At 38.3% G+C, this 26,668-nt stretch overlaps 2 protein-coding genes across 3 annotated transcripts in view; one reads left to right on the forward strand and one right to left on the reverse strand.

Annotated features, from left to right (window-relative positions):
* The window catches only part of PRKG1 (protein kinase cGMP-dependent 1), a 1,321,998-nt gene that overhangs the window by 593,237 nt on the left and 702,093 nt on the right, over positions 1-26,668 (reverse strand). The window lies entirely within an intron of this gene.
* On the forward strand, positions 6,105-9,782 carry CSTF2T (cleavage stimulation factor subunit 2 tau variant). The gene has a single exon (XM_054503398.2). It carries the CDS (start codon positions 7,468-7,470, stop codon positions 9,343-9,345), a length of 1,878 nt encoding a protein of 625 aa, XP_054359373.1. The 5' UTR covers positions 6,105-7,467; the 3' UTR covers positions 9,346-9,782.

Below are 26,668 nucleotides of genomic sequence, written 5' to 3' on the forward strand. Positions count from 1 at the left end.
GCCTTTCAATAATAAAAATAAAGATATAGGCCCCCAAATAAATAGCATTAGACTAAAACTTGTGTCTCTTTCCACAAAAGACGCTACTTCATCTACTACTACTACATAACAAATGTAGATTAATAATTACCATACAATGTAAGGAATAATAAAAATGTAAGTATATCATGTATTCCACAGAACAATCCAATACAGGTGACATTATTCTCATTTAAAAGATGGGGAAATGGAACCACAGAGAGGTGAAGTAATTTGTATAAGGCCACACAATTTCTTGTTGAACTAGGTAGCCAATCTAAGTCACTCTGACATTAAAATCTCTGTGTTCTTAATTCCTTCACTCTACTGCCTTTTCTAAGTGCTGAGAGTATAGTTTGGATGAGAAAAATCTAAATATCTAAATCCTTTTACAAGCTAGATCAGTAACTGGACATTTGAGCCTGGTCTAATTTCTTTCCTTTCCTGGGCGTCATTTTCTTTTCTTTATCTATTAAAAAAAAAAAAAAAAAATAGGGCTGGACTTTGCAATCCCTTCCAGGGAGAACATTTGGTTCTGTTCAACCTCAAGTCCAGAAATGGCAGACTCCCAGCAGCCCCAAATTCATGTAGTCTGCACTTGCCAATAACAGTGATTCATCCTGTGTATAAGTAAATGAAATTCAGGGCCAGGCATCATGGCTCACTCCCAGCACTTTGGAAGGCCGACGCAGGTGGAGCATTTGAGGTTAGGAGTTTGAGTACATGAAATTTGCTTTTTATTCCTCTGTACATTGTTTCATATTAAATACGTTAAACATTTTGGGAAAAAAAAGTTATATACCAAATTAATTTGAGCTCTTTCATTTTATGGAAAAATGCATGCTTTATCTAACTGGATGCTTTATAAAAGTCTTTATGTGAAGTTTAACTATAGTCCTGCAAATTGAAAAAGGAAACATTTTCTCTATTGCTTCAGTCTTTATACCTCACAGTCCATCTGTTACCACAGCACTGATTGTGATGTCACAACTACAATTAGTTACACTCAGAGACAATCAGGAAAAAGGCCAAGGGAGATGGTGCCCAGGCATCAATAACTTGTGATTACTGTACTACTTATGAAATAGAAAGTTCAAATTCAGGACACCTGCTTTCAGGTTGTCGTTATGCCACTTAGTAGCTATGTATCCTTAGGCAACTCATTTAATAGAACAATGATTTATAAGCTTGATTTCTTAAGTCAAATGGTTTGTGTTCAAATCCTCGTTCTGCTAGTTAACATAGGCACACTAGTTAACTTCTCTGTGCCTCTGTTCTTTACCTATACATTGAGGAACTATGACTGCCTATCTTCAAAAGGTTGCAGAAAGAATAAAATATTATATTATATAAAGCATTTATCAAAGAGCCTTCTCCCTACTAAGTGCTCAGAGTTTGCCTTTATAAAGGATCTGTATTTTGAGTGAGTCCATTGTTAGGTAAAGTTCTACATAATAACTGAGTTTCTTCATTATTAAAAATCAGGAAACAACTGCATGTACTTCATAAGACTGTTATCAAGACTAAATGTGGAAACCCAGAGAAAAGTATTTTGTAAGCAAAAGGCACTAAATTATCATTTGGTTAACATCTATTATTTTGTTATTATAAGATGACCTTGTATTAATTTAAAAACATTTACTAAGTGCTTGGAATATAAAAGGCACTGGACCAGGCATTGTGGAGAATATCAATCAGATATGGATTTTATGGTAATACAAGAATATTGATACCTCTAATATAGAAGATAATGAGTACCAAACCAATACTCTAAATGGAAGTCTTTGAGGTGAGCATTGAAGAACAGAAAGATTTAAACATGGGGGAGGGAAGAGAAGAAGAGGAAAAAAGGAAGCATCCCTGACAAATAGTATCACAAAAAGCTAGGAGGTGAAAAAATACAGATCATGTATGATAAAAAGTGAGTGGTACAATTTAGCCAGAGGAGAATATGTGAAGGGATGGAGGGCAAGTAATGAGAATGAAGCTACGTAATAGAGTGTGTTATATGTAGGAAGAACAACTGCCACAATTTAGATTAAAAGTTATAAGGTATTAAAAAAGAACAGCCCAGGTAGAAAATATATAGAAAAGGATTAGATAAGTTTGGTATTCTTAAGCCTCTGCCATTATTATTCTATATTCATGTTTCAGGGGGTGGTGAAGGAAGCCTACTGACTCTCACATCAAGTTCACATTCATGAATCTGAACTTCAAAACCTTTTATAATCTGTCCCAGAAGCCCATCTTTTGTCACACTCCTCACCAACTCTCTTGGTTTCCTCTGAGGCCATAAAAAACACCAGGTCCCAATTTTTTGCGTTGGCTATTACTAGCTCCTGGTTTATTTTCTTCATCTTCTACCTATCTATGCCAGATTATAACCCATCCCTAAATCTCATTTCCATCAGAAAGCTTTCCTTGATGATCTAAACCATATCACTCTCTTCCATCTCTATATACTTTATCGCATATCTATTTTATCAAATGGCAACATGGAAGAACTATCACTGACCTAGGAATAAAATGACAAGAGTCCTGGCAGCGTGCCTTCTCTTTGATTTGAGGCATGTTATTCAATGCCACAGGTTCCGTCCTTGGTAAAATGCAATATTTGTGAATTAGCAAACTTTAAAGTCATTTCCTGTCATTCATTCAACAAATATATAATGAACATCCACCTGTGCTGAGCTCTATTCCAGGTGCTGAGGATACAGAGGTGAAAACAAAATATCTACCTATCTATCTATCTTTCTATCTATCTATCTCTCTATCTGTCTATCAGCTACTATACTATAATTGCATTCTTTTTATTTTATTTATTTATTTATTTATTTATTTATTTTTGAGACAGAGTTTCAGTCCGTTGCCAAGGCTGGAGTGCAGTGGTGTGATCTCAGCTCACTGCAACATACACATCCTGGGTTCAAGCGATCCTCAAACCTTGGCCTCCAAAATAGCTGAGATTAGAAGCATGCACCACCACACCTGGCTAATTTTTGTATTTTTAGTAGACATGGGGTTTCACCATTTCACCATGTTGGCCAGGCTGGTCTTGAACTCCTGACCAAATGATCCACCCGTCTCCGCCTTCCAAAGTGCCAGGATTACAGGCGTGAGTCACTGTGCCTTGTAACTATGATTGCATTCTTATAATGTAGTGGTTCTCAAAATTGAGCTTGCATTAGAATTACCTGGAAAACTTGTTCAAAGATTTCTCTGTTTCTGATGCAATCGATTTGGAGTAGGGCCCCAAACTTTTAATTTCTAAGATGTTTCCTGATGATGCTGATGCCACTGAACCAAGGACCACATTTAGAGACCTTCTTTTCTGGTAGACTATTGTTTTCACTGCTGTATTGTCAGCGCTTGGAATAAATATTGATGGAATGAAATAATAAATTTGAGGCACTTAGTTAACTGATAAAGGGGGATATATAATGATTTTATAGTTTAGAAGGAAAATTGCAATTTTACTGAAAGTTAAAGGAGTTACTATAATCAGAAAGGTACAAGGTATAAGCAAGGTTTACATCCAAAGAAAAACAAAATTACTTCTAACCTAGGGGAAAGGGTAGAAAGGTCATAGAAAGCTTTGTGGAGTAGTTTATTTGAGCTATTCCTTGAAGGACCCATACACTTATTTCAAAAATGGCTGTCATTACTCAAAATATTTTTAGTTCTTGTCTTTGGAATTTGTCTACTGAATCTATAGTGAATCTTTTCTTTTTTCCTTACACTCTATAGTGAATCTTTTTTTTTTAAATTCCCTCAAAGTGGATAGAATTTTTGTATTATGATGTAAGGTTTGATATTTGGAATTAGCTAAGCATGATATTTTTGCCAAATCTGGTCAGGAAGTTGGGTGATTTTGTTGCATAATTCTCTTCTTTGTTAAAAATATACTTTTCAGTTAATGTACCGATTTTCTAGTATGACTTATAAATGAAGGCCCAAAGCAATTTCAGGGTAGAAGTTCAAAAATCAGTCGAGGCCAGGTGCAGTGGCTCATGCCTGTAATGCCAACTCTTTGGGAGACTGAGGCAAGCAGATCGCTTGAGCTCAGGAGTTCGAGACCAGCCTGGCCAACACGGTGAAACCCCGTCTCTACAAAATACACAAAAAATTAGCCATGAGTAGTGGCACACGCCTGTAGTCTTTACTCGGGAGGCTAAGGCAGGAGAATTGCTTGAGCTCCGGAGGCAGAGGTTGCAGTGAGCCAAGATCACGCCATAGCACTCCAGCCTGGCTGACAGGAGTGAAATCCTGTGTCAAAAATAATAATAATAATAATAATTTTGAACAATGGATTAAGTTTGTAGTTTCTGAAAGTGATTAAAGGACAGTTTCCATCTGGCCATAGATGCTCTTGTGTGTTTGAAATCAGTCTTAATATATTTGGTATTAATCTATTGAAAGAATCAACATCTGAACATACACTATACCATGTACACTTTTCTTCAGAGTGTATGCCATGCTATAAATATCTAAAATTTAAACTTTATGGGAATAAAAAAGCAGTATAAAAATGGATGTTCTTCCAAGTTAGAGCTATAAAAAAAATATGTACTGGTACCAGGAAATATACATAGGTTTATCTGAGCTCTTAATTTGGGGCCATTCAGTTAACGATAAGTATTAGTTTATGTGTTCTGGGCATGGAATTACATGGTGGGTCACACTGGCCCTATATGAACGGGGGCATGACAAACCGTTCTTCCAGTTTGGAATAGTGGGACTAAAGAGAACATGGAAAGCCTGTGACTAAAGCACACTCTACAGTCATAACTTCCCCCTTCTTGTTTGTCCCCATAGTCCTTCAGCTACTCTCTGTTCACCCAGTCTTCATGTCCAGGGTATCTTCAGTAGCAGATCAGCATGTACTAGAATAGTATATTAATAGTAAATTAATAATGTTTTAAAAACCTTTACCTCCAACCTTTTAATAAGAGTGTACCAAATTTAGTTTGGTCTGATGTAAATGAGAAAATCTACTACCAATCCCTAGGACCAATGATTCTTAAAGATCTCCAAACCAGCAGCATCAGCATCAACTGAGAGCTTATTAGAAATGCAAATTCTCCAGACCTGATACAGTAGAATCTGACTTAACAAGCCGTGGCTCAAGGTGGTTCTGATACACGTGAAGACCACTGGTTTAGACAGTATCAGCAGTAAAGAAACCCTGTCAAGCTGTGCAATCGTCTATGAATTTTGCAACATATTATAATACCACATTACCATCTTCATGATTACTACATTTAATACACACACAATTACACACATATTCAACTTGTAAGTTACCCTTGACAGAATGTGTATAAAAAAGATATGGCTTCTCTTTGTAATGTGATGGTATAGAAGGAAGAAAAATAAATTTGTCTTTAGTTTTTTGAAATGATACTATCCTTAACCCCTCCCCTTTTGTCCCCAATAAAAGAATCACACTGGGGAAACATTGCTAGCAGGTGACTATTCCGTTTCTTTGATATAGCAGGAAAATCTTATTAGGTGATGTAAATGAACTTTGTCACTTGCAAATATAAACTGTCGTGCATCTTGGGTGAACAGCTAAGTGCAGAACTGTTTCAAAAACTTGATGGTAAATGGATGTCTTATTTGCAGCTAAACCATCATACTCATGGCAAATCTATTCATTGGAATAGGATACTGAAGATACATAATGCAATTTTTTTGCTGAAATTTAAAAGTTTCATAATCCACTTAAGAGGCATATTTCAGAATAAAATAATTCTCTGTTTTGGAATTAAAGCACAGGCTTGGAGCAGTCCAGTCCACAGAAGTATAATGCAATCTATCCATATAATCTTAAATTTTCTAATAGCCACATTTAAAAAAGTAAAATGAAATGAATAACATTAACTTCAAAATAATTTTTTACTCAAATATATAAAAATATTACATTTCAACTTATAAAAAATATAAAACTGATGAGCTATTTTTACTTTTTTTGTATTTGATCATTAAAATCTTTTATGTATGTTACATGTATGGCACACCTCAACCGGAGTGTTAAATTTTGACTGGAAATACTTTCTTTTTATTTATTTTTATTTTTTGTCTTAGTGTTCTTTGAAATGATTTTTATTTAGAACACAATTTATTATTGCAAAAGTAGATTCTATACCCAAGTTGTTCTAAATACTAAAAAAGTTTTCCAATAGCTTACTGAACATTAGTTTTTATATTTAAATAAAAAATGAGATTTAAAATTCAATTCCTCAATCACACTAGCTTCATTTCAAATATTCAATACACGTAAGGCAGTGTAGAATTGGAGCTATGAGAAACCAAGCTGGGTTAGAATCCTGACTTTGCCTCTTTCCAGCTGCTTGTCCTTGGGAATTTACCTAGCCCTCTCCAAGTTTCAGTTCTAGCTTCGAATTGCAGGCCCGGAAAGCTCACACTGAATATGTTTTAACTCCTGCCTGCACAGCTAACAGCAGAAGACAAAACACCCACTATTTTTTTTCCCTTCATGGAAGTGGCGGACTCACTGCATGATATAATAAAAATCAGAACCAATCAATGTAGGGATAGTTAAGTAAATTTCTTTATTCCATACTCTGATGCCATAAAATACTAATAACTAATTAATCACTAATTTATTTAATCACCCATTAATATTGAAATCGGTTATTACTAAGGAAGAAAACCGTAATATTACGAATAGCACGACTGCTGCCCGTGTGCTCAGGAAAAACGTAAAAGGGTTTGCCACCCATCCATTAACAGCGGTTATAGGAAGCAACAAAAGTGGGGGCAGGGCCCAGCCGGCACACGCTTCAGTTTATATTTCTTGTCAGTTAATTTCCAAAAACGTTGTTCTAAAAAGGAGATATAATACTGTTTTACTTTAAGGGGCAAATCTCAAATGTGCTTTGAAACGACTACACTTTTCTCTCAGTCTGGAATGTGATTTTAAATCTAGCTTAACTATACTATAATAAAAGGCCACATGAAAATACTTTGTCAGAACGAAAAACACGCCGCCTTAAATCCGCTTTCGGTTGGCGGTTTCCCGCCGGTGGAACGGAAGCAAAACCGCCTTTGACGTCAAGGGAGGAGTTCCCTCCCAGTTACTACGGCGAAGTCTATGCGGCCATCTTTACTGTGGTCATCTCGTACCAAGCGTGTCGTAGTGGGGCTGTTGGGGCTCCACAGAAAGTCAGCGGAACGTGAAATGGGAAAGGAATCATGCGACTCTGTAATAAGAAGCTGACAGAACCACGAAGGATCAGGGACGGAAAGCATTAGATAAGTTGTTAGTGGGATGCAGGTTCCACAGGCAAGCGGAACGATTCAAGCGAATTAGTAAGGTTTCTGCCCGGATCTTGAGAGCCGCTTCCGTTGTTCAGCGGAAGTGTCGGTCGCAAGAGGACAGACGCGTCGAAGAATCCGCTATCGGCTGTCTGCACAACCGGAATCATGTCGAGTTTGGCGGTGAGAGACCCGGCAATGGATCGATCACTGCGTTCCGTGTTCGTGGGGAACATTCCGTATGAGGCAACTGAGGAGCAGTTAAAGGACATTTTCTCGGAGGTTGGTTCTGTTGTCAGTTTCCGGCTGGTATACGATAGAGAGACGGGAAAACCCAAGGGCTATGGCTTCTGCGAATACCAAGACCAGGAGACCGCGCTTAGTGCCATGCGGAACCTCAATGGGCGGGAGTTCAGTGGGAGAGCGCTTCGGGTGGACAATGCTGCCAGTGAAAAGAATAAGGAGGAGTTAAAGAGTCTCGGGCCTGCAGCGCCCATTATTGACTCACCCTATGGGGATCCCATTGATCCAGAAGATGCCCCTGAATCGATTACCAGAGCAGTAGCCAGTCTCCCCCCGGAGCAGATGTTTGAGCTGATGAAGCAGATGAAGCTCTGTGTCCAAAACAGCCACCAGGAAGCTCGAAACATGTTACTTCAAAATCCACAACTGGCTTATGCGCTGTTGCAGGCACAAGTAGTGATGAGAATCATGGATCCAGAGATTGCTCTGAAAATTCTGCATCGGAAGATACATGTCACACCACTGATCCCAGGCAAATCTCAGTCTGTGCCTGTCTCTGGCCCTGGCCCTGGCCCTGGTCCTGGCCCTGGCCCTGGGCTCTGCCCAGGACCTAATGTTCTGCTGAACCAGCAGAATCCTCCAGCTCCTCAGCCTCAGCATTTGGCTAGAAGACCTGTGAAGGACATTCCTCCTCTGATGCAGACTCCTATCCAGGGTGGAATTCCAGTTCCAGGGCCAATACCAGCTGCAGTTCCTGGACCTGGTCCTGGTTCCTTAACTCCTGGAGGAGCAATGCAGCCCCAACTTGGAATGCCAGGGGTTGGCCCAGTGCCTTTAGAGCGGGGACAAGTGCAGATGTCAGATCCTAGAGCTCCTATACCTCGTGGACCCATGACTCCTGGTGGTCTGCCTCCTCGAGGACTGTTAGGAGATGCTCCAAATGACCCACGTGGAGGGACTTTGCTTTCAGTCACTGGAGAAGTGGAGCCCAGAGGTTATCTGGGTCCACCCCATCAGGGTCCCCCCATGCATCATGCCTCTGGTCATGACACTCGTGGCCCTTCCTCACATGAGATGAGGGGAGGTCCATTAGGAGATCCCAGACTGCTAATTGGAGAGCCCAGAGGCCCCATGATAGATCAAAGGGGTCTACCTATGGATGGTAGAGGTAATAGAGATTCTCGAGCGATGGAGACTCGCACCATGGAAACTGAGGTCTTAGAAACACGTGTAATGGAGAGGAGAGGAATGGAGACCTGTGCGATGGAAAGCAGAGGGATGGAAGCAAGAGGCATGGATGCAAGAGGATTGGAGATGAGGGGCCCTGTCCCCAGTTCAAGAGGCCCTATGACTGGTGGAATTCAGGGTCCTGGTCCCATTAATATAGGGGCAGGTGGCCCTCCTCAGGGACCCAGACAGGTCCCAGGCATTTCAGGGGTGGGGAATCCTGGAGCTGGTATGCAGGGTACAGGCATACAAGGAGCAGGCATGCAGGGAGCAGGCATACAAGGAGGAGGGATGCAGGGAGCAGGCATACAAGGAGGAGGGATGCAGGGGGCAGGCATACAAGGAGTCAGTATACAAGGAGGAAGTATACAGGGGGCAAGCAAGCAAGGTGGAAGCCAGCCTAGCAGTTTTAGTCCTGGGCAGAGCCAGGTCACTCCACAGGATCAGGAAAAGGCAGCTTTGATCATGCAAGTTCTTCAACTGACTGCAGATCAGATTGCCATGCTGCCCCCTGAGCAAAGGCAGAGTATCCTGATTTTAAAGGAACAAATCCAGAAATCCACTGGAGCTTCTTGAAAGGTTTTAGAAGATATTTGGCTGTAGTATCAAAGTTTATTCTGTAGCATGGAGAATGGGTGCAAAAAGCTGACTTCTGCATCCCCACACTTGGATTAGGGTTTCCCTCCTCCTAGAACCTAATCTTATTTTTTGTTCTTTTTCTTTCTGTTTTCCTTTTTATTTTTAATTGAGGGTGGGGGGAGGAGGGCGTGCGTCTGTTCACTTTAAGTTACTTTAAAATAACTCTGAACATGATTATATTATGCCAAATAAGATTACAAAGAATAAGCAGCAATACTGAAGTGTCTACAGTATGTTAACTACATTTTTTAAATGTCGAGTAAAACTTTGTGAAAACTGCTCATAAAGACTAAAAGTTGACCTGTTAAAACGTTAATGTACTAAGATGGTTTTAAGATTTTTGGTTATATAACAAAATAAAAGTTTACCCAAAAGTATAAGATACATTTTTTGGTAAACCATTTAAAATACAAAATCCTATTTGGAGGCAATAGGATAAGCATTGTCTTAGTGTTTTAGAATTATTTTTGAAACAGATTTAACAGGATAAGGTTACACTTGTATTAGAATTGTTTTTTTCTAAAGTTATGTTACCTGAAAAATCAAGGAGTGCACCTGGTTTACTGTTGCTTCATTTATCCCATCCTTCAGAGACCAGCAAGGTTCTGCCAGGCCCCAAGCATCTGAGCATGATTTTGCTGTGACAATTCTAAGATCAACCAGGTTACTTAAGTCCGCTCTGATGAAACCCAATCTCTTAATACCTTCCTATTTCTCAATAGTCTTTAAGCCCTAAATCTGAGTCAGTAATTCTCTCTCATCCTTCCCAAAAATCAGTGTCTAGGGACCAGTTGATGTAGATGAGTTATAAATGGTATTTGACTTTTCATAAGTAGTGGAAGGTTTCACTTAAGTAAAGATCTCAGTTTCTTGGTATCTGGCATTCATGTAGAGATGGTGTCCATTTGCTTAACCAGACAGGAGTTAACTTGTATTAGAATTGTTTTTTCTAAAGTTATGTTACCTGAGAAATTAAGGACTGCACCTGGTTTAATGTTGCTTCACTTATCCCACCCTACAGAGACCAGCGAGGTTCTGCCAGGCCCTGAGCATCCAAGCATGATGATTTTGCTGTGACAATTGTAAAATCAACCAGGCTACTTAAGTCTGCTCTGATGAAACCCAATAATCTCTCAATACCTTCCTATTTCTCAATAGTCTTTAAACCCTAAATCTGAGTCAGTAATTCTCTTACATCCTTCCCAAAAATCAGTGTCTAGGGACCAGTTGATCTGGATGAGTTATACATGATATTTGACTTTTCATAAGTAGTGGAAGGTTTCACTAAGTAAAACTCTCAGTTTCTTGGTATCTGGCTTTCTTATACAGGTGGTGTCCATTTGCTCCACCAGACAGGAGTTAAAAACCTTTAGACTAAAGAGCATTTAACATGCCTTTTAGTTTTCTTATTTCATAATCTACTTTTCTATCATTAATCGTCTTACCAGAATAATCAAGGCTCAGGTAGGTAGAAGTTTTTATATAGCCTGAATACTCACTTGACTTACTGCTCATTTTACTTTTTGTATGGAATACGGCCATTTAGTCCTAATATACATACCAATGAGTCAGTTAAAAATTAGATGGAAGATGGAGCTTATCACATTGCGCTACTACGACTTTATTTTTTCTTGAAAATAAAGCCTTGAGGATGTGAACATAAACGTTGGTATAAAACAAGTAGTAATAAAAGCATAAATTATCAAATATCAGGTGATCTTACTATGGAGAAGAAAAACCAGTATCTAGTTACAGATGAAAAAATGTTTAATACAAAGAGCTGAAAATGTAGAAATTGTTACCTTCTTCCCTTTGCAAAATTTTTACATTTTAAATTAGTAATTCTTTGTTCACAAGGTTTTCATCCCTACGCTGTTGTTTTCTACTACCTGTTTTACTCTTGTTCATACTGCTACTTTCCCATGTTTCCTATATGCCTCCCCTATATTGGAGAGGATAACTCGCCTTTACATATGCGATAGTTATGCTTAATACTAATTCACAGAGTTGGCTCGATCACTTTGAGATTCTAGTTGCTTTATCTCAAAGCTTTCACTGAAGGGCTCTAACTGAAAATTATTAAATGTTAGTCTTTAGTCAAATCTCTGCATTGTTTAATGCAGAAAATAAAGATACAATTAAGGCTGACATTAGTATCTGATATGTTTATTTTTAATGAATACATTATACAAAAGTCTTCCATTCTGGATATACATGGGGCCTGATTACCTTTTGTTTTTAATGAAAAAGGCAGAACTAATGAAATTGCAGGAATGGATGGAACTCTCTTAGAGCCATTATCTATATAGTTTGACAGTTGAAATAACTATAAAGACGTGCCATTTTGTGGTTGGTATAAGCAACATCTTGGCGATAGTCAGATATTAAGCTTATGTTCCCCAGAGAGAATTTCTCTGTATTTCAATAGCACCTTGTAGCTATCTTCATTACTGACAACATTAGTTATATTGCAGTGCACTGTTTACGTCCACTCCCACAAACTGAACACAGGGACAGCCTATCTCATTCCTATATTCACAGATGGGAGAAGGACAAAATATTTTATTAGAGTTATTAGGGGGAAAAATCCCATTAAGAGCACATATGCTGCCTTCATAAGGGTTTAGATTCAACACAGAACAAATGAGCTATAATAACTATTTCCATTTAAAAAAACAATTAGAAATAGGTTATTAAAAACAATCACCTCTACTCTGTGAAAGCTAAGGAAATAGATTCTCCTCACTTCTGAATCACTGAACATTCCAATATTGATGTAGAAAGCATAGAGCCTTATTTCATTTGATAGTAAAGAATAATGCAAGCAATATTGCCACAATCTGAATCTTTTATGTGTTTTACTACACAATCATCAGTTACGGCCCCTCACATCCTGAATTTTCCCTCGGATGTGTAGACTAAAATAAAATCACCAGTTCGTTCATCATAATAGTTGAAGATGACGGGGTGAAACAGTGATTTGCTAATGCTTCTTTAAGGCTTATCCTCTTGGGCAGTACATGTTTTTTGGGATTATGAAATGATCAACTTTAATCAATGCCTGCCCATTAGCCCTTGCCCTCATATTACTGATGATTAATACCAAAAATATGTTTTAATATCTGCTGACTTCCTAGGATTTTGGAGTATTTGATAAGATATAAGACAATGTGAATCCCAGTCAAAAGTAGGCTTATCTAAGTAAGATTATGTTTGGCTTTTCAACTACACTTTTCAGAATTCTAATGGTAGAAAAACATTTAAAAAAGAAAACCGTTAACATAATCACAGCTTGCAGAGCTTCTTGTTTTTCCATGCTGTGATGGGACATTAGCTAAGCACACAGAACATAATTTCCTATGATGTGTCAGGCCTTTCTCTTAGGTCTGATGACGTCTAAGGATAATTACGTGCAACAACCTACTGTGGCAGAGAAACTGAATTATCAGTTACATCTCAGAGTCTTCTCACAAAAGAATGTCAGTATCTCACTGCTTTATATCAGCTAATCTCTAGACGGACTTTCCTGGTAGAAGCTTACTTTTTTTCATCAGTCTCTTATCAAGAATGCTCTGGTTAAGAACTAATTCATATTACGGACATCATTAATATATTTTAAGTATCCATAAACATAAATTTTAATATTAAATGTTAATAGGGATATTACATGATATTGGCATACTATATAATGTGCTTATATATATTTATTTCAAATGTTAACTGAATCAGATCTTTAAATATTTTCATTTGTTTTTATGCACCCTGAAACAAAAGTTTACTCCTTTGGTTGAAAATTCACCTTCACAAATATTCATATTACCAATTACCTTTCTCATAAAATATTAACTATCATATTTGTTCTTGATATTATTCTACAATAATATATAACATGTCATTTGAGGGCATGAATTGTGTCAAAAGTGACACTTGGGAGTTGGGCATGGTGGCTTACACCTGTAACCCCAGCACTTTGGGAGGCTGAGGTGGGCAGATCACTTGAGGTCAGGAGTTTGAGACCAGCCTGGCCAATGTGGTGAAATGCCATCTCTACTAAAAATACAAAAATTAGCCAGGCATGTTGGCAGGCCCCTATAATCCCAGCTACTCGGGAGTCTGAGGCACGAGAAGCACTTGAACCTGGGAGGTGGAGATTGAAGTGAGTCGAGATTGTGCCACTACACTCCAGCCTGGGCAACAGAGTGAGACTCTGTCTCAAAATAAAATAAAATGAATTTAAAAGTAAGTGACACTTGCGGTAACATCATTAAAAATAACAAACCTGGTGCTTATTAAATACTATAAAAAAGCACCCAAATATTTACCAAATAACAGCTATTTTTTATTTATTTATTTTTTTTTGAGATGATGTCTCACTTTGTTGCCCAGGCTGGAGTACAGTGGCACAATCTCAGCTCACTGCAACCTCTGCCTCCTGGGTTTAAGTGATTTCCCTGCCTCAGCCTCTCAAGTAGCTGTGATTACAGGCTTGTACTACTGTACCTGGCTGATTTTTGTAGTTTTAGTAGAGACGGGGTTTCACCATGTTGGCCAGGCTGGTTTTGAACTCCTGACCTCAAATGATCCACCCACCTTGGCCCTCCCAAAGTGCTGGGATTAGAGGTGTGAGCCACCACACCTGGCATTTAATAACAACCCTTTATAACCAAGAGTTGGTTTAGATTCCCAAACTAGGTAGCTACCCTTTAATCATAGGGTTTTAAAAATAAAAAAATAAAAAGTATGTAGCTAATTACAAAAAATACACAACATTCTCAATCATAATTAATTTTGTATGATTGAGTATGTATAATATCTGCAGACATTTGAAATGAATCTCACATGTATTACAAAGTTTGGTCATTTAAAAAAATATATCTGATGGGCAGATGCAGTGGCTCATGCCTGCAATCCCAGCAGTTTGGGAGGTTGAGGCAGAAGGATCACTTGAGTTCAGGACTTTAAGACCAGCCTGGGCAACACAGGGAGATCCTGTCTCTACCAAAAATGTAAAAATTAGCTGAGTATGGCGATGTTCACATTCTTTAAGTGAATCTTACAGACTCACCTTAATAACATTTAAAATGAGTGCCAACATTGAAAAATGGTATAGTTGGGCAGGGCGTGGTGGCTCATGCCTGTAATCCCAGCACTTTGGGAGGGAGAGGCGGGCAGATCACAATGTCAGGAGATTGAGACCATCCTGGCTAACAGGGTGAAAATCTGTCTCTACTAAAAATACAGAAAATTAGCCAGGGGCGTGGTGGCAGGCACCTGTAGTCCCAGCTACTTGGGAGGCTGAGGCAGGAGAATGGCATGAACCCAGGAGGCAGAGCTTGCAGTGAGCCGAGATCGCGCCATTGCACTCCAGCCTGGGTGACAGAGAAATGGTATAGTTGAGTTCATAATGTGATTTTTTTAAAAAAAGGCCAATATAGGGCTTGCTTGGTGCCTTAACATTTATTAAATCATACTCCATATCAGAAATATCACTCTTGTTCTCATGTTAATCAATATAGTGACATAAATCAGGACTAAAAACATTGCCAGACACAAACCTTGTATAGGAGAGTAAATACAACCATCAACTATTAATACAATATATTTCCTATCTTTGGCCAAGCCTATATCCAAAATGATTTCATCTTTTTATGCTTATCAATCATCAGAGAAAAAGATCCTCATCTATTTTAAGCATCAGAGAAATTACACTATTGAAACTTGCAGAATTATTGTCAATGTTATTCAAGTTTTGTTCCCTAAAAGTTTTAAATATCTTTGGACAAGAAAACTCAAATTGGTGATCTGTGGACCAATTGAGCCTACAGATATATTTTATTTGACCAGTCAATTTTCTTGAAAATTTTGAACTTAAATGCCCATAGAAGCAGCTTATATTCTCCAATTTGGCCACAAGCCTAACCTCCTCCTAGACTTCGAGCTTACAACTCCTGCTTTTACTCAGTATAAAAACATAATTATTAGATTGGATCAATATTAGTGTCTAATTTGACAAATGTGACATAGAAAAACTTGCTCAAGGCCAGACAGGGTATCTCACGCCTGCAATCCCAGCTGTTTGGGAGGCCAAGGCTGGAGGATCGCTTGTGTCCAGGAGTTTGAGACCAGCCTGAGCAGCATGGCGAAACTCCGTCTCTACAAAGTATACAAAAATTAGTTGACTAGTTGGCCATGGTGGCATGGCCCTGTAGTCCCAGCTACTTAGGACGTTGAAGTGGGAGGATCACTTCAGCCCAGGAGGTGGAGGCTGCAGTGAGCCGGGATTTCGCCACTGCACTCCAGCCTGGGTGACAGAGCAAGACCTTATCTCAAAAAAAAAAAAAAAAAAAAGATAAAAAGAAAAACCCGTTTAGCAACTGGTTCGGCACATGTATTTCTGCAAAATCAACCGGCAACAAAAGGAAAACCCAGGCAAACAAAAACAAAAATCTTGATGCATTTTTTTTGTAGATTTTGGTGAGCTATACTGAGCAAAGGAATGTCTTAGGAAACTAAGCCAATCAGTATATTTAGCCCACAAATGTTTGCATTTTCAATAAATATTAATCCAAAATAGCAATATCTTCTTTTTCAATGAAAACATATATTTATAAAATATGATATATATTATTCATATATATAGATATTAAATGTTAACAGCTCTAGAATGAAGACATGGATAGTATACATAATGGAACATAATTCTTTTTTTTTTTTGAGACAGAGTCTCACTCTGTCGCCAGGCTGGGGGGTGCAGTGGTGCAATCTTGGCTCACTGCAACCTCCGCCTCCCGGGTTCAAGCTATTCTCCTGCCTCAGCCTCCTGAGTAGCTGGGACTACAGGTGCTCGCCACCACACCCAGCTAATTTTTGTATTTTTAGTAGAGACGGGGTTTCACCATATTGGCCAGGATAGCCTCGATCTCTTGACCTCCTTATCCACCCTCCTTGGCCTCCCAAAGTGCTGGGATTACAGGTGTGAGCCACAGTGCCCGGCCCATAATTCTTTAATTTCTTTATCTGTTATCGATGTACCTGTCAACTTCTGACTCTCTGATTCTGTACTATCTCACTTTGTTGCCTGGAATGAATATGAAGCAGCCTGTATCAATTTAGGAATCTACTTATGTAGATTATAGAAAATGACCCACTATATATAACTTTCATATAACAGGCACAGTAATTTAAACAAAACAAAACAAAAGCCCTTAACCAGATCATGTTATTTCCCTGTTAAAACCTCTCATGGCTTACATTGCTCTTAGAATAAAATTCAAAATCCTTATGTGTCCTATATAGCCCTGATATAGTTTGGATGTGTCCCCACCCAAATCTCATATTGAAATATAATCCCCAGTGTTGGAGGAGGGGCCTTGTGGGAGGTGATTGGATCATGAGGGTAGATTTCTCATGAATAGTTTATCACCATCCCCCATGGTACTGTCCTCTTATTAGTGAGTGAGTTCTCATGTAATCTGGTCATTTAAAAGTGTGCAGCACCTTCCCCTCTGCTCTCTTGCTCCTGCTCTGGTCCTGTGCCTGCTGCCCCTTTCCCTTTGTCATGATTCTCAGTTTCCTGAGGTCTCCCCAGAAGCCAAGTCAATGCCAGCATCATGCTTCCTGTACAGCCTGCAGAACCATGAGCCAATTAAAGCTCTTTATAAATTACCCAGTCTCAGGTATTTCTGTATAGCAATGCAAGAATGAACTAATACAAGCCTTAAGTATACCAATGTCGCACACTACCATTGGCCCCTTACTCACTTCTACAAATATTTTGGGCCTAGTTTTATTTAATTGAATTTGCCAGACTCATTTTCATCTCTGTACTTGGAGTTTCTCTTGCTCATCACCCACTCTTTCCCCAGGCCTTTGAATGGCTAGTTGATTCTCTTTACTCAGGTCTTGGCTTACATAGTATAGCACTTACTCAGAGGCCTTTTCCTGAACACCTGGGAAACCACAGACAAAGCAAACGTAAATTTAAATGGTCTCCCAATTCTCTCTCATAATCTTGTTGTCTTTCTTGTTTGTTTGTTAGAGTAGTTATCTTACCTGAGCACCAATTACACATTGTATGGGATTAATCCATATTCTCCAACCCTTTGCAAAGCATAATGGTTCTTCTATGCACCCACCAAACTTGATGACTGTCATGAATGAGTTACTCTTCATTATGCCCATGTTATATTTATCATGTAAATTGTGTTTGTTCCCAAACAAATCTATGCTAGTTGTATCTATTACTATAATATATGAATATGCATATAGGCACAAACATAGGTATAGATAATGTGTGTATGTATGAAATACGATTGTAAAAATAAAAAGTTATTTCTCTGAAAACTATCTTGAATGCTTTGAAATATAGATAGATAGATAGATAGATAGATAGATAGTAGATAGATAGATTTATTATGTCAACTGTGTTTGATGGTGTATTAGTCTGTTTTCATGCTGCTGATAAATACATACCCAAGACTCAGCAAATACAAAGGAAAGAGGTTTAATGGAGAACTCACAGTTCCACGTGGCTGAGGAAGCCTCACAAGCATGGCAGAATGCAAGGAGGAGCAAGTCATGTCTTACATGGATGGCAGTAGGCAGAGAGAGCTTGTGCAGGGAGACCACTGTTTCTAAAGCCATCAGATCTCATGAAACCCACTCACTGTCATGAAAACAGCATGGGAAAGACCCATCCCCATGATTCAGTCATCTCCCACCAGGTACCTCCCACAACACATGGGAATTATGGGAGCTACAAGATGAGATTTGAGTAGGGACACAGAGCCAAACCATATCAGATGGTAAACCAGTTTATACCAATTGTACTATTTTTTGTTTTATATAGATTGATTGATATTAGCATGAGTGTGAAAAAGTTATTTCTATGAAAACTATGTTGACTGTTTCTACAAGATTTTATAAAAGTGAGGAGCTAAAAATACATCATTGTTAAATACTGTGGGGGCAAGGTAATTTTTAAAAATACCTTAAAAATCTTTAAAACCTAGAATTTACCCTGATACTTTGTAAGTATCCAAATCCTTGTTTCACTAAAAAAAAAAAAAAAAAAAAAAAGGATTGTTACTGGCAATTTTAGACAAAGCAGGTCAATGCTTTAATTTCCTCACAGAAATTTTTCAGGCAGTGGAAGAAAAATCCTTGAGGAAATGTTATCTGAGGTTTGGTGCTGCCATAGTTGTCTCCCTTTCACCTCCACGGGATTACCCAGGAGAGACATCAACCTGCCACCATTCCAGTCCTCCTCCTTCCCCTTCCTTGTGAGGTATATATACTGAGGAGAAGAGAATATGCCCTAATCTCTTGCTAATTAAAGTGTGCTCCTTGGACCCACAGCACCAGCATCACCTGGGAGCCTGTTAGAAATGCAGAATCTGGGGGCCCACCCAGACCTGCTGAATCAAAGCCTGCATTTTAATAAGATCCCCAAGGATCCACATGCAAATAAACATTTGAAAAGCACTGCTTTAATCCTACAAGAAAGTGAAAACAATGACAACAACAAATAAAAGCACCATAAAATTAATATTATGACAAATAGAAGGGATTTTTAATTTACCTACATGGCTTCCCTTCCACTGGCAGAGAAAATCAAGAATTGGCAAAAATCCTTACCCAGTCTGAGGAAAATAGGAGATAGCCCATGTATTAGATGCCACATTAGACAAGCAAGCAGACAAACAAAAATCTTGTTCCTTCACAGATAATTGAGTGAACATTGGATCTACTGGGAAACCTAAGACACCATAATTGAAATTATTGTTGTTTGGGGAAGACACCTGAATGTATTTTGTCCATATGTGTAACCCTTTTTTCCTTAGATATGGAGAAGAAGTTGTGTTGAATTGGTAGAAACATATATATTTATTACATATGATCACCAGAAACATGGCACACCAAAAATTGTTTCAGCCAAGCTGTGACTCTCTGGAATGAATGCCACCATTCATCAAAAAATTGTCTCATAAAACCTAAATTGTTCTCTAATCCCACAAATCTCATTATTTTTCTGGTAGGATATACTATCCAGATAGGAATGCGAACATCTGGGTACTCCATTTTCTTTTGTAAATGTCTTTCCCTATAACCCAGAAATATTGCCTAACATCACACAGAACTTATCTAGACTAGAAACAAGATTTCTAGAAGAAATTTTGAAGCTGTCAAATCAGCATGCTTACAATTCAGTGTGAATAAACCCTCAACAGAATTCTGCTGCTAACAATTTTTCAAACCTCATCTAAGTATTCTAAAGCATCAAAAAGAAAAGACCAGTATAACAAGAACAGTTCAAAGGATCAGCCCAGTGTTTGTTCTGTTACTTCATTTTCAGTAAATGTTTTGGAAATGGTAGCAAAACTCTATACTGCAATTTGTGCTTTTAACCTTGTCTTTGAACCTAATCATAATTAAGAGTACAAATTAACCAAATCAACATTTGTAAATTAAGCAAATTAACTTTTTTTTCTTGAAAGTTTTCATTGGCCTTAAATGAGTAAACTCAAAACATTTCTAGCAAACAACAATTTAAATTCAAATCAAGGCCTTTCAAGTGGTGACATCAAACCATCAAGAGGCTGTAAAGATGGCTGGGTGTAATATATGCCTGTAATCCCAGCACTTGGGAGGCTGAGGTGGGCAAATCACTTGGGATCAGGAGTTTGAGACCTGCCTGGCCAATGTGGTGAAACCCCATCTCTCTAAAAATACAAAAAATTAGCCGGGCATGATGGCGGGCGCCTGTAATCACAGCTACTTGGGAGGCTGAGGCAGGAGAATACCTTGAACCAGGGAGACGGAGGTTGCAGTGAGCCAAGATTGCGCCACTGCACTCTAGCCTTCCTCTAAAAAGAAAAAACAAACAAACAAATAAAAAAGGTTGTAAAGATAAATTGGGAGCTTAAGAATCTTCCCTTTTCACATGTGTTCAGACTACTTGCATTCCAGTTCTAACTGGGGCTTTGTTTGCCTACGGGGGAAACAAATGTGCCTAACTAGAATGTTTTGTGAATTGGAAGGAAGATGGCTTATAGGATCTTTGATTGGTGGGGATTTCATTGTCATCATTTTCAGATAAACATGTTTTTAGAAGTTTTTCCCCTAGTCAGTGCCTGTACTGAGACAAGCAAGCTAGTTGAGCTTTGGCCAGTGATAACCTTGGTTTAAAATGGTCAAAGCTCCATTATCCTATGCAATCTAACACAGGAACAGAAAACCATATACTACATGTTCTCACTTATAAGGGGGAGCCAAACGAGAACACGTGCATACTAAGAGAGGAACAACAGACATTGGGGCCTACTTGATGGGGGTGAAGAGGGAGAGGATCAGAAAAAAAATGCCTTTTGGGTACTATGCTTAGTGGTACCCAAGCTGGGTGATAAAATTAATTGTACACCAAAGCCCCACGACACGCAGTTTACCTGTATAACAAACCTACACATGGACCCCTGAACCCAAAAGTTAAAAAATAAAGTAAAATAAAATGGCCCAAAACTACTCGTCCTGAGGAATTCAAGCTGGATTATTCCGGGTAGAGGAAAAAAGAGCCTTATCTGCATCTCTTGCCCGTTCTTTCATTTACCCAGGATTACATACAAGGAAGGGGATTGATGGGCTGCTCAGTGACTCAGCCCATGCCAGCCAAGCAGGATTGTGAAACTGATCTCCTGTCAGGGCCAGCACTGTGGCAAAGGCTCACAAATGACCAGGGCTGGAGAGTGGTCTCTTCAAAGAAGAGAGGAGGCAGGAAAGAATGAGGGAGGAATAGTTACTTTTTTTGTTTTGTTGTTGTTTTGTTTTCCCCACAAAACCACAGACTTACTCCACATATATGATCACGGCTGGTCACCCCAAGCAGGAGGAGCTGTCTCCAGCTGATTTTCAGCTGTTTAGAAAGTCTTCTGGGTCTTCCCCACCACATTATGAAAGCTTTTTTGTCTAGTCTTTTATTTTAAGAAAAAATGAAATACAACATATTGATATAGACATGAAATATAATTATTTAAAATGTTTTTTAATTCCAGTAGGCATTTTAATTTACACAGTGAGCAAATACTTTGAGTTGATGGAAAGAGACTATGATAGTGCAATTTCAGACATCAGCCACAAGATTAGGGGGAGTGGAGCTATTTATTTTTGAGGGAGGGAGGTAGTAGCAAGGCTTTTGCAAGTGTTCCAGAACCAACACATGCCACTTACAAGTTCTATGTCCTCTTTTGGAAGGTTGGGTCATGAATAACATACAAACAGCATGTATTGAGAACCTACAAAATGCCAGGCATTTGACACGCAGCATCTTTAACTTCACTAAAATTGGAGGAAGTTGACTAATTTGCCCTAAGTCACAACAGCTCATAAGAGGTGGAAGCACCATTGAATCCAAGTTTGTCTGACTTCCAAGCCCTTACTGTCCCCATTATATCATTCGGTTTTATGAAAGAGACAAGTAATAAGGTCGAACAGTATCCACACTGAGGGCTGAATGTGGAGAAATATTAGGCATCATTTTCACTAAGTGATGAAGGTCATTACAGGTCTAGAACATGTGATTTTTGGGCAACAGTGAAAAATTTATGAAATCAATCTTTTGCCCTTATGTTTTTTCTTGTTGTTTTTTCTCCCAAGAACCAAGTACTAGACTTGGGTTTTAGGATTATAGAGGAAAATGAAAACCAAAACTTAGAATGAAGACATACTTATATGGAATAACAATAGATTATTTATAAGAAATCCATAAAACTAAATATATATTTTTTAATCGAGACAAGATCTCTCTCTGTCACCCAGGCTGGAATGCAATGGCGTGATCTTGGCTCACTGCATCCTAAGCCTCCCAGGCTCAAGCGATCCTCCCACCTCAGTCTCTTGAGTAGCTGGGGCCACAGGCATGCACCACCATGCCCAGCTAAGTTTTTTGTATTTCTGGTGGAGACAGGGTTTTGCCATGTTGCCCTGGGTGGTCTTGAACTCCTGAGCTCAAACTATCTGTTGCCCCAGCCTCCCAAAGTGCTGGGATTACAGGACAGAGCCACTGCGCCTGGCCAAATTTTATATATATATATAAAGTAATTCTAGTCAATATCTAATTTAAACAATCCTGTGGTCTATTTTTCCCACGGTGTCTTTTTTTAACATTTTTATCAACATATAAATTACACACCGTAAGATCCACCTATTTAAAGCATCCAATGTAATGGTTGTTATGATAGTCACAGAGTTGTGCAGCCACCACCACACCTACGTTTAGAACATATTCATCACCCCAGAAAGAAACACTGGATCCACTTCCTACTCTTTTACTCTCAGCCTTAGGCAACCACTGTTCTACTTTTCCTCACTATAGATATTCTCGATATTTCCTAAAAAGTGAATCATACAACGTATGGTCTTCAGCTTCTTTTACTTAACATAATTTAAAAAAAAATTTATCCATGTTGTAGCATTATTGTCAATTAGTATTCTTTCGTATGAATATACCACATTTTATTTATTCATTCACCAGTTGATGGATATTTGTGTTGTTTTCATTCAGGCTATTATGAATAGTGCCGGTGTGAACATTTGTGTGCACATATGTTTTCATTTCTCTTGGGTATATACCTAGGAGTAGAATTGCTACATCATATAGGAACTTTGTGTTAACTTCAGAGGAACGATTAGACTGTTTTCCAAAATGGCCAAACTATTTTACATTCCCCCCAACAACAAATGAGGGTTCCAGTTTCTCTACATCCTCTTGTAACTGCATTAGACCAATCTGATTCTGTTTTTTTTTGTAACAAAGTTGTGAGTTTTTCAGTTGCCATGGACTCCCAGGTTGAGCATGCCCAGATGAACCAAGTGTGCAACCACAGGCTGGGGGGTGGGGGAGAACCTAAGTGTTCAGAGTGAGGGTTGGGGACTGAATTAAGAAGTGAACATTACATGGCAGGGTCCAGGATCCAATCAGATCAAGCTGTGGCACCACCCTATGATGGTAGGATCCAGTCAGATCATGCCCTCAACATCACCTCATTGCAAGATCCAATCAGATCACATCTCATTACCCTATGCTTATAAAACCCTACCCAAACCCCAGGGCAGGAAGACAGATTTGAGGGCTTCCTTCTATCTCCCTGCCAGTGGATTTGCAATAAAGCTTTTCTTTACTCAAAAGCCAGAGCTATGACCTCTATGTGCATTGGTCAATGAGCCCATTGATTGCTTAGTAACACTGTCATCACTTGTTTTTTTATTTTTAATTATAGCTATTCAGATACGAAGCTGTATCTCATTGTGGTGTTTTGTTTTGTTTTGTTTTGTTTTGAGACAGAGCCTCACTCCCTTGCAGTGGCTGGAGTAGTGGCACAATCTTGGCTCACTGCAACCTCCGCCTTGGCCTCCCAAAGTGCTGGGATTACAGGCACGAGCCACCGTGCCTGGCCTCATTGTGGTTTTGATGTGCATTTTCTTGATGGCTAACTATTTTCAGCATTTTCATGTGCTTACTGGCTATTTGTTTAGCTTATGTGGAGAAACGTCTGTTCCCTGTGATCTATTTACTATAAATAAAATAACATGTTTCATGATTTCACCATTTCTCTGGTAAGTAAATGGATAATCAGATAACAGTGTCCCTAAAATATAAAAGGAATTATTTATTTTGTGACTTCATAACTGGACTGAAATTGGAGGAGTCAAGTTGCAGAGGTAGAAGAGAGAGTTTTCAATGATATTCTTTAACCTTTTTGGAACAGGTAGGTAATCATTTTCATGGTTTATAGCTCTGAAGACATTGGTTGAATCTGAAGGGAACTGAGAGTGCTTTTCCAAAGAAGGCACTGTTATAATAAAGAGCTCAATCTCTGCCTGTGTTCAAATTCTGGCTCTAGTGCATACTAACCATGTGACTCATTTCTACACCTCACTTTCAAATCTGTACACTGGACAAACTACCTCCAAGGGTAGTTGAGAGGACTGTTTGATAAAGCACTTGTACCATGCTTACATATAATAAGTTCTTGATATGTGATATGTGCCAGTTATTATTATTCCTTAAAAAACAAACAAACAAACAAACAAAAAAACACATGGGCATGGAAACTCTAGGAGCAACATGAAACATGAGCTAGCACTGGTTGCTTCTCCAGGCATTGAGAAAGAGAGGGTTAGAAGATGGAGGAAACGAGATCAGCTATGAGGACTCCTACTTCAGAAGAGGAAAGAGACACTCCAAGGAAGATTTGTTACCAAAGAAGGAGGCATTTTAAATTAGAGAGGTCTGGGCTGTGTTTTGGAGCCGACTGTAAGATCTGTAAGATCTGGGCAGAGGAAGAAAAATGCCAGTTTTTTCCTGTACCACTTTCCTTGTATTTCTTTATTTAGCAAAGCTATATTTTGTACGAGAAGAAATCTAATACAAAGTTGACAATGGTGAAGGCAATCTTATGTGGAAAAACCCTCTAACAGCTGATTCTGTTTGACCCAAGAAGTTTCAAGCTCCTGAAATCCTGTTTTAGAAAAACCAATAGAAATGGTATCAGGATTTTATCTGGCTTGAGCTTTTATGGCTTGTATATTTCTATTTCCTATAGATTCATCCAGTACAATAGAGGACACATTATCCAAAAAAATGTGCTTTCTTTATCTAAGACAAACTTTAATAACCCAATAGAAAAGTTTGAGGAACTATTTGCACTATTTGTTAAAATGTCATATATATAGGGTACATATATCTTCAATGTTTGTTTTATGAATGAAGTGAAAGGACTTTTGAAAGCTCTTTCTTCCTGGTTTCAAAGGTGGTACACAACATGTTATAATATCAATTAAACATTTCAGAATAAATGCATCAAAATGTTATGATTTAATTAATCCTCATCTACTATCTTTGTGTTTTACCTATGTCTAGTATTTCTGAGCCTTACTTAAAGAAAATAGTCCTACAAAATTATATGTATTAAAAAAAGCTTTTATGAAAAACTACCACCTCAAGTGAAGTGTATTAAAATGACATAAATCCTATAATTATGCATATTTTACCATTACTTGGGAACTACCACATTCTGAATTACATCAAAATCCAATGTTAGAGATATTAGAGAGAAATCTCAGGGTTTTTTTTTAAGGAGCACCTAATGAGTATATTCTTTAACAGTCACTCGGCATTAATTTAGCAAATACTTTTTGTGTTCTATGAGTAGATTTATGTAGAAATAGTCATGTTTTGAATAATATTTACTTCTGACTACTGTATTTCTCCTCAAATTTTTACTTATGAAAAATAGAAGCAAAGACGGTAAAATTCCAGTTTATGAACCTGCCACTACATCATTGATTTAAATTTACTATTCTATATAAAATTTAATATTCTGTATTTTTGTTTCTGGTATGGCAGCCACTATCTACATGAAACTATTGAGAACTTAACCTGTCACTAATGAAATTGAATAAATACATTTTAAAATTTACTCAAATTTAATTAATTCATTGCAACAGCTCCCAGATTGACTAGCACAGATAAAAAGGACACAAGTTATCTTATGACTAGATAACATTTTGGGTAATGGTTCAAAACCATAAACGGATCAACTAACTAATGTCATCACTGATTTGTAGCATTAATATTATTAAAACAGGTAGTCAACTGGTAGTACGTGTGTACTTGGATAAATGAATGCACCTCATTTTTAATAGATTCTTATATAATAAGTGCTCAGAAAACAAGAAATAAAAGCACAACTAGCTCATTTTACTCATCTTTCTTTTAGCCAACATTTATCTAATGCCACCATGTTACAAGCAATGAGGATTCAGCAAAACCAGAACAGATCCTGCTCCCACTGATTTTTGTATTTATTTAATATCTACTTTGTCCCAGTTCCTCTGAGCATACGCTTTGTTCTGAAAAAGGCTAGACCGTCTAGAAAGACTTAGTCCACAAATTAAAGGAAAGTACAGAGTACTATAGCACTATAGTACTATAGGAACACAATTAAAAATCTGAATTCATAAGTCATCATGGAAGTTTTCTTGAAACAGAACTGAGTTTTGAAAATTGAGAGTAGTTAGTGAGAGCTAGACAGAGGACTTAGTATGAGACAAGATGTTGGAATAAACTAGCATGGTGCTATTGTTATCAGAAGGCAGGCCTTGAATGTGAATTGTCCAGATCCTTGGGGTTTTGAACAAATATTTGGACAAAATGCACAAAGTAACAGAGGAATGAAACCCAGGAACAAAGAAGCGAAAGCAAGGA

This window comes from Pongo pygmaeus, chromosome 8 (assembly GCF_028885625.2).
Source record: "Pongo pygmaeus isolate AG05252 chromosome 8, NHGRI_mPonPyg2-v2.0_pri, whole genome shotgun sequence".
NCBI lineage: Eukaryota > Metazoa > Chordata > Mammalia > Primates > Hominidae > Pongo > Pongo pygmaeus.